This window comes from Danio rerio, chromosome 1 (assembly GCF_052040795.2).
Source record: "Danio rerio strain M-AB ecotype USA chromosome 1, GRCz13ab, whole genome shotgun sequence".
In the NCBI taxonomy this organism is placed as follows: Eukaryota; Metazoa; Chordata; class Actinopteri; order Cypriniformes; family Danionidae; genus Danio; species Danio rerio.
This window is the reverse complement of record NC_141021.1, coordinates 42,060,656-42,075,812: the sequence shown is the minus strand read 5'-3', so window position 1 is coordinate 42,075,812 and position 15,157 is coordinate 42,060,656. Positions and strand designations below refer to the sequence as shown.

Genomic DNA, 15,157 nt, shown 5'->3' with positions numbered 1-15,157 from the left:
AGTTGCTCTCAAAGCAGGCTGTAATTCAAATCAGGACCCATCTACTTTGATGAGTGGGGTTCCACAGAGGGGACAGACGCCCCTTTTGGGACTGAGCAGAAACAGGGGAAGAGGAGTGTGGCCTGTTACATGTGCTGTCGAAAATAAGGAAACAATTTTTCTCCTTTATGTCTCTGAGCAAAACTCGTAAGACAGCATATGTGTTGGCCCTGAGTGCTCGCATTACAGTGGATGTCCCCCCCCCCATCCCCTGCATGCCACAGAACGGTAAGAGTGGAAAAGCCAGGCTATAGAGGAAGGGATCAAATACACATCTGGACACAAGGTAGATTAGAGGAGAAAACAGAAAGGACAGAGCCAAGTGTTGTGGACCTCTCCATCAGCACAAAAAGTGACTGAATGATTCAATGTTAACTGTTTAGTCAGTCTTTTTATTATCGCTTTAAAGGACCGGTTTCCTCTTTTATCTTTCTTTGAAAACAAATGGTCACATTTATTTAAAGTAGAGCTGGTTTTTATACTATCAAATTAAACGGGGTGCAAAAGTATGATAACAGTAAAATGAAAGTATTAAGGAGTCCCAGCTATAGTCTTATGAAGCCATACAAAAGCTGTTTGATGAATTTGAGCCGTTATTCCTCAGCTCCAATGGGCTACTAAAAGGAAATCCTTCATTGCCTTCATTAAAAGCTCCTTGTTTAAAAATTAAACATCCTTAATTCTCTTTTACTTTCATTACATTGAAAAGAGCAGCAATGATATTTTTACATACCTTTTGTGTTTTACAAATAAACTTAAGTCACTGGGGTTTTGCACTACAAGGGGGCACAATAATAGAAGAATTCCCTTTCTTTTTTCTGAACTATTCCTCTAAGACCTTAAAAATTGTTTTGTGCAAGACAAAGCAAGTGTGCATTTATATTCATCTCTCCAAAGACGTGGTGCTTTGCTTGGTCTGATGTGGGTCCAGCTTTCATTTTTACAGACAGGCAGCAAGAGGCTTGAGTTATTTTGCAAAGATTATGTAGGGGATAGCGTGTGTAGATTTGCACTATAAAAGGAACAAAAGGAGGGCGTGCGGGAGGATATAAAATGCTGACCAATATCTCCTCAATATGAGGGGCTGTGGTGATTTTTAGCTCTGGCTGCACTGAGATTCGAAACTCTGTTTTATCTTAGTACTGCATACCGAGTGCTGGTTGAGGGCAGAGAACAGACTGTTTCCTCCGATTTTTTTAAGCGCCATCACTGTTCTCAAAACCTCCTTTTCTGACTAACTGAACACACTTGCACAAAGCACGTCTAGACTCACTGCGTTCCTCACCATGACTCATACTGTCTACTGCCATATGATACCCTCTTCTGTACATGCAAATTAATGAGCATTCATTCTACCTTTCTTTCACCTTTAATTCAAGCCATTTTCAATGGTATGTTAGTGAATTTCCATGAACCACATTGCGAGTTGTATATATAAAATATCACATACACCTGGATTTTAAGAACTGATTCCTACCTGTGTCTCTGGAATGATGGGACCATTTTCGGGTGAGGATCTGAAAAAGGTGGAGAGGGGTGTGGCCACGATGAGAGGACTTGGTCGAATGAAGCCACTCAGGTCACAGCTAGGGATGTCGTTTTCCTCTTTCTTCATTACCAGCGTGTCCATGACATAGAAGACATTCCATGGGATCCATACTGTTCGGAATTGCGTCAGAAAGGGTGCACGCTCAAAGCTGAGTGTCAGTGAAGCACCACCATTTGCCAGAATGTCAAACCTGCAGAGATAAAAAATGATCTTTCACTGGTTATTTTGTACAAAATATTACAAAAATCAAATGCAAATAAAAAAATAAAAAAAACTAGGTATGGGTAATATGCAAGAAATGTTCTACGGCGGTGAGTAACTGAGATGAATTAGACATGAGAGCTGATGGCTAGACTTGGTTTAATTGTCTCTTCCTTTAACCTTCCTGATCTCAGTGCATGTCTCCTCTGAGCCTAGCATTTCTAAGAAGGTCCTTTCCTTCCTGACACAGGGCCTTGCCATGGTGAAAAATGCATGATAATGTGGCTGAGCCTTTTTATCATTGCGTTTGTGTAAAAGCCAAAACCCTCCCTCGGCTCTCTCTCTCTCTGTTGCCATGAGAGACTTATTACGAAGGAAATTAGTCAGGAACTGAGCATACTGTCCTATATTCCCATATTCTGCAAAGGCTGCAGGGGAGAACACAAATAAGCCCGCAGAAGCGTAAAGATTCGCTCACGTGTGCCCACATATACACAGGCAGAACATCCAAGTGGCTCTGAAGTAGAGACTGCTGGTGATTGGTCCCCAACAGCTGCGTGGCTGGTACTTTGATTTCCTGTTGGAGTAAGTGGATGTGGAAGAGGTGTGGGCATGATTATTCAGTGCCGTTTTTATGGCCTGCCCCACTGTGGTTTTCAAGAGCTGCAACAGCTGGCTGAGTGGACTAATCTCAGACACACTCCCTCCATCTATAGCCTCTGTACTTTCTCTATTTCAGTCTGGGTGCCCACTCTCTAGTCTAACCTCTTCTCTCATCACATTTTCTATTAAACATATCTCTCTGGCGGTCTCTTTCTAACACTTCTCTGGGATGCTCTGGGATGCAGGGTCATGGTCAAACCCATCTCGTCAGTGTCGCTCATGTGCTCGCTGTCTCCTTAAAAGAAAACAACTGCAGGTGAAATCACCTCAAATTCTGGAATTGTGCCATACCAAAGCATAAACACTTTCCCCTCAACTGATGGAATTTATGACACAGTGCTTCCTTGTCATAGAGTGTTTGTCAACAATTTACTATTCTTTGGTTTAGAAATATGATAAATGCAACGTATCACCCTTAAATAAAACATTTCACTTTATATACTGTTTTGTTTAGACCAGGGGTGTCCAAACGCTTTCTCATGAAAGGCCAAAAAGCTTGATTAAAGGCTGTGGGCCGAAAGTAAATATATCAAGCTGTTTTGCAAAGTTTGGTCACACTTTATTTTGATGGTCCATTTATTGAATTTAGGTTACATTGTCTCTACATGCCAGCTTATTCTCATTAAATTATAAGTAGACTGTTGGGTTGAGGTTAGGGTTAGTCGACATATACTTGAAAAGTTTCTTATAGCCAGTTAAATGTCTGTTGAAGTAGCAGTATCAACTGATATTAAGCAGACAGGTCTACTAATACTCAAATGGACCATCAAAATAAAGTGTTACCCAAAGTTTCCATAAAATAAAAGAAAAAAATAAATAGAAAACTTTACTTTAAGCATATTAACTAATCCATTATATATATATATATATATATATATATATATATATATATATATATATATATATATGTTTTTACATTTCATAATGAACCTATTATAATAAAAAACATAATAATTCCATTTATAACACTATGGAGTTTAATGCTGAATCCACTAGTTAAGCTGCAGCTGCGTTTACTTTGATTTGCTCACTGAGGACTTCAGAAATGTGCTCTATCCCCCAAGCAACAGAATGTTCAAAAAAAAAAAAAGGATTTATTTACATTTAATTGGAACATTAAATTCAAGTTTGTTTGTTTGTTAAAATATTCTGAGAAATGTTCAAATATTTTGTAAAATTATTATAAATGCTGGCGCAGACTGGCAACTTAAAAAGAACATTGGTGCGAAAAAATTTAAGATGTTTGTTCTGTAGATATAAAAAGTACAGTATATCTACAAAAAGTATAATTTTTGGACAATATTCTGAAGAAACTTATACAGTAACACTTAACCTAAAATTTCTAAGCAGCAATGGAACGACTTTCTTGTCTGCTACATTTAAAGTCTTGTGAAGATGTACCAGTTATATGACTGTAGCCCTTAAATGAAATATGGCATCTTTAGATTTATTGCATCAGGTTTGATGTCAATGATGCTTTTAGTGTGCCACAGAAGAAAGTCAGTCAAACTGGTTAGGAAAGACATAGTGGTGGGTTAATAATGACATCATTGTCATTTTTCATTCAGCTGCTCCATCAAGTGGCCCTATTCAGTCCACTAGCTCTACCTAAACCCTTTTTACTGCGATTCTATCTTTAATTTCACAGAATTTACATTTCCTCTCTGCTTGATTGCTACCTTTCAGCAACGACACATGACAGTACATGATGTTGGCTCCTTACATTTCCCTTTCCTTCAGCAAAGATGTCTGCTTAAACAGCTTGCTGGTAACAGTCCTGAGGCCTTCATGATTGCAGCGCTGCAGCTTCTTAATAATGCTGCGACTGGTTTAACAGTGTGGGAAAGTGCGGGCCATTGGCTGATTGATTCCACCCTTGTAAATTCAATGCATTTTAAACAGGCTGTTTGCTAAAGCACTGCTTCCTGAAGCAATGGCTGACATTTTCATGAGATGATCTTGGTAGATAAGATAGCGTGCTGTAAAACACACACACACGCTCACAAACTGTTGTGGAGCCATAAAAGAGTGCGTATTCCATCAAAGCTTATGTATATTTTATGCATAAATACCAGACGTAACTAAACAGATGGTTTTGGTGACATCTGTACCCTGTGCTGTATTGTGATGTTCAAGGACAGGAACAGTATGGATGCATGTCTGCTTGTGTTTTCAACCTACATGCCGTCCTGTCGTGTGATGGTGTATCCGTGGTCTGGATAGTGCACAAAGGACACGTTGACTCCAATCAGAGGTGTGCCATCTGCAGTGAGCACCTGCCCTCTTATAATGGACACCAGGCTGCAAAACAAACACAAACAGTTGGTGAGAAACCCCCACACACACCATTAATATGATTTACAGCATGACTGAACATGGATTCACTAAGCTTTCACTGCAATGTTAAAATGTCTAATCCACTGTAAATAACTAGAAAGCACACAAAGTCTGCCTCTCTCTCTCACTCTCACTCTACACTTATTTATGTGACTCTTGTGCCCCTGTCTCTGTAGACGGCCATAATTCAGTCCCTTAAAGGCTGCTGTGGGATTCTTATGTCTTTAATTCCCAAGGCTGCTTTTCCTTCGAGGAGCTTCATGAGGATCGATGTGGGCAAAGAGCTGTTTGAAAACGGCAACCTTCCCGCAGGGGAATGAATACCTATGAATACTTATGAATACTTGTGAACACTGCATTCTCCGTGACTTTTCTGAATAAGCGCTTATCTTTCGAATTGCACAAAATAGGCTGTCAATTTAAAACAACTGACCCAACAGAATATAGCTGAAAGTAGTTTCTTTCACAGAAGACTTTAATGTAAAATCAAAAGTCATAGGTATTAATTTCGCTAGCCTGTACATATATATGCTTTAACTCGTGTAATATAAATCACCAAGAACTATGGTTAAAAGGTATAGATCTTTAATGTTAAACTGAAGAAAAAATACACCATCTAGAATAGCCCAAGGATGAGTAAATTACATTTTTTTGAGTGAAATACCAGTTTAAACTGTAAGATGTTAAAGTAAGTTGAAATGACCAAAGTCTGCATGTGTACAGAGATAAATCTATTATTAAAATCTGTTTTAATAATACATAAATGACCTGAATCTTCTTATTTCTCTGCACATATTGATATATCAAATCAATTGTAATTAATTTGACATCAGTTGGCAAATTTAATTCATTAATTAGATCAATCGCACTTCTAACAAAATAGCAAAGCAACCGAGAGAATCAGAGCCTGGATTGTTTTGGGTGAGATGGGCAGGAGAGATCTGCTTCAGCTGTTAATCAATGGCAGGAAAGCAGAAAGTCACTTCACTGCAGTGCTGAGGACACCTCGCTCTACTTATTGGCTGATTTTCCAGGTCATTACTGCTTTTCTAGAAGCCTAATCAGCTGCGCTGCACTGAATCAAAGGGTGGTTTTGCCCCTCACTTGGAGCTGGGTTAAAGGATGTGTGGAAATGACCCTCGGGTCACATGCACAGGTAAACATTCCATAAATAAGCTGCCATTGGTCATGACGTGACCGTAACTCAGAAAGCCCATTTGCTTTGTGTGAGATAATAAACAAAGTTGTCTAACGTTAGCTGAGTGTCCTAAAAGCGTGCTGTAATTCACCCTCCTCAGGGCTGTATTTCTCTCTCTCTTTTGGCCTGAACACAAACATCACTCGACTAATTGTCTTGCATGTCTTCCACATGCTCTGTGTTCGCACCATGGTGAAAAACATGGATGTTGTGTACTACAACTATTATAATGATCAAAGCAACTATTTTTGTTAAAGTTAATAAAAAGTCTAGCAAGTATAAAAACAAAAAAGTTTTAATAAAACAATGTGTGCTTAAATCTAAAGTTAAATAATTTTTTTTTTTCAAAAGTCGTTTTTATTAACAATTTTGGTGGTTCCAAAAATGTATTGCCCAGGGGTGTGTTTACCAAACAACAACATAACTCGTGGCTGAACTATCAAAGTACAATACATTGTTTGGCAAAAGAATGATGTAGTGATAAGTGTTTTCCAAAACCGTAATTTCTCTGTCGCAAATCCATTTTTTGAACCACGTTAGTTATAATGTAAAATGTCTATAATGGCACTGTAAATGGGGTGGAGTAACTACTTCTTTAAAGAAAAATCCAATGAACTTTTCTCCAGATTGTTGTTTTACAAGCACATGCAATTCAAAAAATCCAATATTTGTTTCCATATTAATTGAAATATATGTAAACAGCATATCTAGGGCTTACAGTATGTTTCCTTTACAAATATTATTGGAAATATTCCACATTCTATTCTAAAACATGAACTAGCTAATACATATTTTAATCTCATATATAAATTGCTAATGGTTGTAATTTACAATTCTATTTGTAATTCTATTTAATTAGAATAAAAAAATCCTACTTATTTTCTTTGATTTATTATTATTATTATTATTATTATTATTATTATTTATTTATTTATTTATTTTTTTGTGAAAGTCTACTTTTACAATTTGACACATTCAAACCACTGCAGAAATCTTCTTACAGGCCAATGTCCTTTAGTGAAAATTCCTAATAAATAACCTACTATAAATAAAAATCATTAAAATATACTATATGTTTTTGTTTTCGCAAGCTTTAAAGGCATAGTGTGTAATTTCCGCTTTTAACACCTATAGATTTATTATTATGAGCCATGACCACATTCAAAATGACATTTCATGTTTTCAAAGTGCACTGTGAAGGGAACACAATTGTCAACATGCTGATCGCTAAAACTGAACTGTAAAAATACTTTGAAAGCAAATTACACCTAAGAGAGATGACTTTCATACTTTTCTTAATCATTTTAATTTTAAATGTTGGAATCTTCTAAATGAATAGGGCATAGGGAGGATAACTAGGAATAGAACACAACCAGGAACTATGCTTCTAACTACAGCTGTGCAGGTGTAATTGCAAGCTTACAAGTTTGCTATGCAGTTTGTGAATGTTTACTGGAACGATGGATTTGGGAAATGTTTATAAAGATGGAACTTGCGACCTTAGTTGGTTAATGATGGTTTTTGGAAACGCACCCCAGGTTGATCGGGTAAATTACAGTAGAAAGCAGTACAGAATTTAACCCTTGTGAATGCTTATAGAACAGTAATTAGAGGGCCAAAATGGAAAAAAAAAGTATTTTTTTACAAGCTTATTAACATGACATAATTTTATACTGTTGTAAAATAGCACTGGGGTGAATATAAATATGTCGATTTAATAGGTTTCAATCAGGACATTATGGATTTTTTTGGCCTAAGCAGTGTTTCCTCTAGGATTTTTTTTCCAGCTGTGGTGGCAGGCCTTTTACACAGATCTTCCTATTATCATGTCGAGATCGTATTCATGTAATACGAGCATGCAAATCTCTTTGCTTGTGCGACGATTTCCTCTGTTTGTGCTCAAAACTTCTCGCGTTTATGTAACGAGTATGTCTCCAGTATTTATTAGATTTGATAGGAATATTTATGAATGTCTCCAACAGACGTACAGAATGGTATCGATGCTTCCTGAAGTAAAGTGAAACGGCCATAAACGCCAGCAAGATAAAGTCTTTGCATGCAGAACCACAGACCTTTATCTATAAATAAAGTATAATTATGTTCATCATAACTGAAAGCTACGTCATGTTTGCTGGCGTCACGCAGCCCTGTCAGTCAGTCAGCATGTAAACCTTATAGGGGTAAACAAATAACACATAGCAGATTACAGAAAAGTTTGCTCTGCTATAATTCACTTACATTTTAATAAGTTTTGGTACAATTATATATCACTATAAAAAATAGCAACAACTGAAGGTTTTGAATGAAAAGCTGTATTGTAGCTGTGGCGGGATGAATTTTGGCGTGGTCCCATCGCCATTGAAGAATGAATGCAGCAGAAAACATGCAAAGTGTTAATTCTCCAGTTTTTAAGGATAATTAAATATATTAAAATTATTCAATAAAATTTCAATAAAAATACATTTCTGAGCAAAATGTATGCAGATGGCATTTTTACAGGTAAAATTATAAAGGCTATTTCCAATATTTATGATAATTAATAAAATAAACAAAACTGAAAAAGACAAAAAAAAAAAAAAAAACGAAAATCTAAATCAAAACAGTCAAACAAATGATTTTTGATTTCGTCTCTGCCCATTCTGCTCCCTCAAAGAGTAACCTTCAGAAGGATTATGGCTGGATGCAGGTGGACATCTACCAAGGTGCTCAAGGTTATTCTCTTCATTCTTAAAAGGGTCACACAGATGCGGTCTTCTATGCTTCTCTGGACCGCTGACCCGCTCAATGCTCCAGTTGTTTTCCATCTAAATCTCACTGCTTAAAACACCTTCCATTTTGCCAGCATGCACCACGCAGAAGCTTAATCTGCTTAAAGGGCCCCTTAGTGCTGGGAAGCATGTAGCAAAATGAAAACAAGACATTTTCATGTACACAGGCAGGGGTTTGCTGAGCCAGGCGTATAAGTGAACGGACGGCTGAAGATGACACAGAAGAAACATCTGCAGAGAGGCGGCTGGGATGCATAGGGTATGTGACAGATACTTAATTCCGGAAAATTGAAGAGCTGGCACTTTTGCTCCAGTGGCATGTTGTTTTACAATGTTTATGCTGTGAATCAATAGGTAGTTACCCTGAAGATACACATAAACAGCAACTGTTTCTTAGTGAAACGGTTTCTTCATTGAAACCTTCTGTACTCAGAGGGCAGAATGTGAAGATATATATAACCACAGTAACACCCTTTCTACGGCCAGCCTAAATATATATATATATTTATATGTGAGTGTGTATGTGTGAATGCGAGTGTGTGTGTTCTGTCCTTTATCCCCATTTGTCTTTTAAAACAAAAAGCAGATCAGGATAAAAGCTGACAAATCGATCCAAACGGAACAGAATGAATACAAAAAGCAGAGACTACACTGTTTACTTAAACATTTATATTATTTAGCAGGCGATTATTCTATTTTATCATGAGCTGGGAGGATGAGGGAGTCTGGTACACATGGTTTGTGTTACATTCGATGACTGCCGAACAAACTTTCCAGCCAAAATGACCGATATTCAGTGCAGATGTGCTCCGCGTGGTTTTGTGCATTTATTTTTAAATCACATTAGTCTACACCTCGCCTTATCAGATCAGTTTTTTATCTTGCCACAGAGGTACTTAAAGGTTTAATGTCCTCACATATGGGGCACCGGCATTGGCTCTATTAAACTCTTTGTTGTAGTTAATCGTGTTATCTGTCATGGCCGAATCACAGTTGCCAAGCAATTTTTGAGTGTAATCAAGCTAACTTGAACGCGATTTCCATCTTAACAGAACATGTGCATTGAGTTACGCGCTGAAGGCAGGGGAAGAGATAAACAAACTGATCATTATTGCATTATTATCACGCATCAGTCAGATTGAAACGTGACTGCGAGCATTTGTGGTGTCTCAGAAGATCAGTCAGCTTGTTTCCACAGATATTACCTTACACACCGAATGAATCCTGGTCAGACACAATGAGAGGAAATTTCATTAACGGCATTAAAAAAAGAAGGGGCTTGAAATAGCAACAGGTGGCTAATTGATAGAGCAAAGGAATGTGTAAGGTAAAACACAGCCCTGGCGGCAGCTGACCATGACAAGTGAAAATGATTATATCCATTCAAGCAAACAGAGAGAAGATGCTTCGGACAAACCCACGCTCTAGATGTGACAGCTTAATTATTAGCACTGCCTATTCAAGCGTCCATTATCAGATCTAACATCTCTTTCACATAACCGTTATGGTGCTCTCCTATACACAATGCAAATCGAGGCGCATAATTTGTAAATTACACTTTAATGCAACTTCAGAAAATCTTTCCCTCTGTAGCCCGGGTCACACAGTTCTTATGAGGTTTTGTCAGCACATCTGTTTCCATGGCAACTGTATGAAGTCTTAAAGAGGGCTGTTAGGAGCAATTGTAGGGAGTAATTTTTATGCATTATATATATTTTCTGACTGATGGTTACCGCACATGCTTGCTGGCAAGCTGATTATAACAAAACATTTAACATTGGGTCAGCCAATCAATTTCACTCACTGAATTTAAACACACACAATTGTTTAATTGTTAGATGTTCAGAATACATTTCAGCTAGGTCAGCAGATTTTTTTATTGCTCTGACAATATTTTCACTAGCCTCACCACAAATATGATAAATTGTGTGTGTTTTACTTAACGTGTTCAATATTTATCATCAAACATTAAATGATCATGATATAATAAATGCACAATTCACCCCAAAAACTAACATTTACTCACATTTAATTCACTGAGGTAATTTCAGAAACTTATGAGTGCTTTTTCCCATTAAACAAGATATTTTCAAGAAATTTCTAAAACCACTTATAGCCTTTGACATCCATTATAGGACATTAATATAATGGAAGTCATTAGCTATGTTTCAATCCACTTATTTTTATGTGCATTTTGGAGCATCTGTGCTCCGCGTTCCACACCTTCAAACAGCACCACGTTGTTCATTGCGTGTCAGAATTTGTCTTCTGAGGCGCAAGTCATTTATTAAGGCAAATTCCTTTTTTTCCTGTTGATATTTCCTGATACCAGTTAATCAGGAAGTGATGATTTTATTTTCTTTGACTTGTTGGATGGAAACTGCTATATCTTTTATGCGGTATTTCAGTTTTGCACATAAAGTTAATTTGCATATTTGGATGAAAACATAGCTAATGGCTACCCATTCCCAACAACTTTGTTTGTGTTTAACGTTATAAAGTCAAGCAGACTTTCGCTCATTTCCAACTCTATTTTTGTACCCTTACCCCTTCACCTTTTCCTTGGCCCTTGAAACAGAGTGTGAAGGGAAAAGGCTTTAAAATTTACCCCTAAGAAATGGGACACCACAACAGCACCTGCACAAGTCATCATATGTATGTCATCGTGATCTCACTTCATATGAGATCAGACGATCGCGCCTGCTTTGGTATTTATGCTTTTATGTATTTATGTTCAGGAAACCACTGAAGGCTATGATATCATGTTATCATAACGATCTAATGTGGCAATAAGACTGTAAATATACCGTGCATTTACACAGTATCCATATTCATCTATGTTAACACAAGAAAACAACATTAACATTATAGCAGACAATGTAAAAAGCTAATTCCCAGCCATTTAAAATTTCTGACAGGGGATTCAAGTGTCATGAGTGTCAGATGTGAAAGTGTGTTGTGGGACTGCTGTACAGGAGTTATTATTATGGATTACAGATAGTGAAATTTAGCGCTTTTTATTTTAAGGTTTTTTTTTTTTTTTTTTTTAAGCATGACGGTAAAACACAAACACCATTATAAATATATTGAAACATGTGCTTGTTTGAAAGGGACTAAGCCGACAAGAAAAGGAATAAATGAATGTTCTTGTTTGTTGTAAAAATTCATAATTATGACAAAAAAATACTAATTATGCGTCTCCTGACTTCCAGGTGCATCGATCCTGCTGTTGTGGCTGCTGTATTCTGGGAAATTTTCGTACCCTTTGTTTCGAGTATGGTCCTGAAAAATCTCCCTTTCAAAGGGTATCTAGCCCTTTCCCTTAGCCCTACCCCTTTAAGCTAAAGAGAATTAGTACACCCCTACCCCTTCACATGAACGCGCAAAACGAGGGGTAAAGGGAACGGCTAATGGGTAAAATAGGGATTGGGCATTAGAACAAGTGGAGGAGATGTAAATGATGGCAGAATTTACATGTTTGGCTAAACTATTCCAATTGATGCAACTATTACTAATATGTCCATAATTTGCTCTCCATTCTAACTGATCTAATAGAAAAAGTTTAATCTGGTTTTACTTTTATTCCTTATTGAACTTTGCACAACAACATTCAATGCACCTCAAAACTGTGAAGGACTGCTCAATCCTACCTTCTGTTAAAGGGGTTTTCTCCATTAATGACATGCGTGCTCTCTGGGCCAGTGAGGAAGCTGATTTGCTGATAGAATGACTGGGCGGCTTGCTGAGGGCTTGCGGGTTGGTTCTGGCTGATGATGTCGATGGGGTCGGGAGAGCCACGGCAGAAGGGTTGAGTCTGACACGAGCTCTGAAGGCAACAGTCTGGATCCATACAGTCTACCAGGCCATCTGGACACACAGACACACACCTAACTTAACAAAGCACATAAAAATTATGAGGTGCTACGTGTTAAAGAGTCTTACAATATATCCTGACTGCTGTCCTATAGTGTGAGAGAAGTGAAACGTTTTTAAGTCTATGTTTGATACACCGTCCACCCATTTGTTCTGTCACCTTTGGGGTCAAAGACATGACAGCAATATCCTCTCCTGCTTCTTTCACATTGTCTTGCCTCTATCAGTAAACACCTGGTTAATGCTTTGTGTGGAAATGTGATCTGATCTCCCGCAGGTAAGTGCCATAAACCTCTGCCATCCATCTCAGCTAGTTTATAAAAAGCCCTGTGTACATCTGGCACGCCGTCACAGGGGGGTTGTAAAAGAACACATGTGCAAACACACACGCACACGCAAACACACGCTTGTGTTGCGCTAATCAGTATGAGGCCAATTCTTTTTTTACAGCACCCTGAGCTGACACCGCTCTAGTGAGATCGAGACAGAGTGTCTGACTGTTTGTTTTGCCTTACGAGTGTCCCGGCACCCCCTGCCAAAAGCACCACGCAACTTCATGTGAGATCTGGACCTCTCGTAACTCTCACACTGCTTCAAATCCGGTCCGCAACGGCCAAAGTCAACACGCACATGAAAAGGTTCCTCAAGAGAGAGCAAAATCTGTTAACATAGCTTGCTGAGGTCACACAAAACAGAGGTCATGTAATGGGATCTTTGGACATGTATATGTATTTAAGGAGAAATGTATTTCTTTTTTTATATTTGTTTATGTACAGAACTATACGCCCTCATCTTTTTTACAGTACCTCTCTGTAATGGCTATTCAAAAGGAGCCAGATTCAAAGAAACCTGCAATACGTGGCACGATTACTGTACGGCTGAGAATATATCATAACCTTACTGTATATTTTTCTTTCCGCTTTGGAAAAACTTCAAAGCCTTTTGTCAGGCTTCCAGAGGACTGTAAATCCTTCAGATTTATGATGTTACAGACCGCATTATCTCCAACTAGAAAAATAATCTCCTCAAATACTCTGGAATTGTGCTGTGTTTAGAAGTTCACGTATTCACCTCTGTGGAGAAGATTTCTTGGCTTTCGCGAGGACGAAACCTCATACCGGACTTTCGAACCTCACATGTCCCAAAAAGTTCTATTTCCAAACACACGCGCCCTGAATGCAGGATCAGTGGAGAAGGATTTACAGCTGCTGGCCCCGTGAGCAGGCCTGTCATTTTTGTTAAATGTAAGCAAAGAGAGATGCTCTGGTATTCAGAGTCGGTCTCCCCTGATATCTGTCAAGACAAGAAGAAAGACCTCCAGACACTAAGCTAAACTCGAGTTTTGAGATTTACTCGTCTGTGGTTTTAGGGTCATGCCTTAATGTGCTACATTCTGATAGGCTGAAGGATGTGTGATAAGACAGTGAGAAACAATGTCACTGTGTCAAATCATGTCTACTTCCATAGTATATCCAGGTTCATACACATTTTTACTACTATAATTCCAAAGACTTTGAAGTACATTGTCATGACCTAATGTTTCATGTGATGTTTACATATGCGTGGTAAAAGAAAAACAATGCATGTTCAAATTTCAGCATATAGTAAAACAAGCAACAATCTATTTAGTTCAATTTATATTTATATCTATGTAAAATTGCTTTAGATAATGCTTAAACCCAATTATAATGTGAAAGTATGTGATTAGCCAAAGACAGAAAAGAGGTCATTGATCGATATTCAAGTATACAGATATCTGTTTTCCTTGACTTTTCCAAAACTTAGTGGGTTTTTCTGTTTTTTCAAAACTTTTCCAGGCCTGGAAAATGCCATGTCAAAATTCCAGGACTTTTCCAGGTTTTCCATGACCTGATGAACCCTGTATTCTGCAATCATTAAACCGTTTCTGACTCAAGTAGTTTATTCTTAGCATTCATAGTAAAATGTTAGTTTTTATCAAGCAATTACAAAGTGTTTTTACTTTCCACAACAAAATACTGCACTGAAGTTAAAAGAGGCAAAACTAACACTGCTCACATCATGTGAACAACATGGCGGATGTAGTACAGTGGTCCCTTTTTATTTGCAGGAGTTATCCGCAATAGACGAAATTAACGATGTAGTCAGCTTCACTTTTTACAATTATTAAAAATATTTTAAGGCTGTGAAACCCCTCACTACACACTTTATACACTTTTCACAGACAGGCATAAACATTTTCACTCTTTTCTCTCTTGTTTAAAGTTCAAACCTTCGTGGAAAATAAGTCCAGTATTATAGAATGAAACCTAAGATCAAAACTAGTTGATCTTAATTTATTTAATCTGCAATGATGCCCTACAGCCATGTAACTTCTTTCTTTCTTTAGCATGCCCAGAAGTTCAACTTGTGCGATGGTTAGCATCTTCCTCTGCCTTTTGGGTGCTACCACAGGTGCCTTTGACGGTGCAGAACAATGGTCTACAGCCAATCAGGATGCAGAACACAATGCGCTAATCAGAACGCAAAACACAATGCGCTGTAAAAAAA

The 15,157-nt window shown here is 37.8% G+C and overlaps 1 protein-coding gene across 41 annotated transcripts in view; it reads right to left on the bottom strand.

Annotated features, from left to right (window-relative positions):
• The window catches only part of tenm3 (teneurin transmembrane protein 3), a 971,756-nt gene that overhangs the window by 42,666 nt on the left and 913,933 nt on the right, over nucleotides 1-15,157 (bottom strand). For all 41 annotated transcript variants that reach the window (XM_087235111.1, XM_087235107.2, XM_087235110.2 and 38 more), the window contains 3 exons: nucleotides 12,406-12,622; nucleotides 4,634-4,753; nucleotides 1,517-1,778 (listed from right to left, as the gene is read on the bottom strand). In XM_087235111.1, coding sequence (XP_087091237.1) covers nucleotides 1,517-1,778; nucleotides 4,634-4,753; nucleotides 12,406-12,622 — 599 coding nt within the window. The remainder of the gene's footprint in view (nucleotides 1-1,516; nucleotides 1,779-4,633; nucleotides 4,754-12,405; nucleotides 12,623-15,157) is intronic.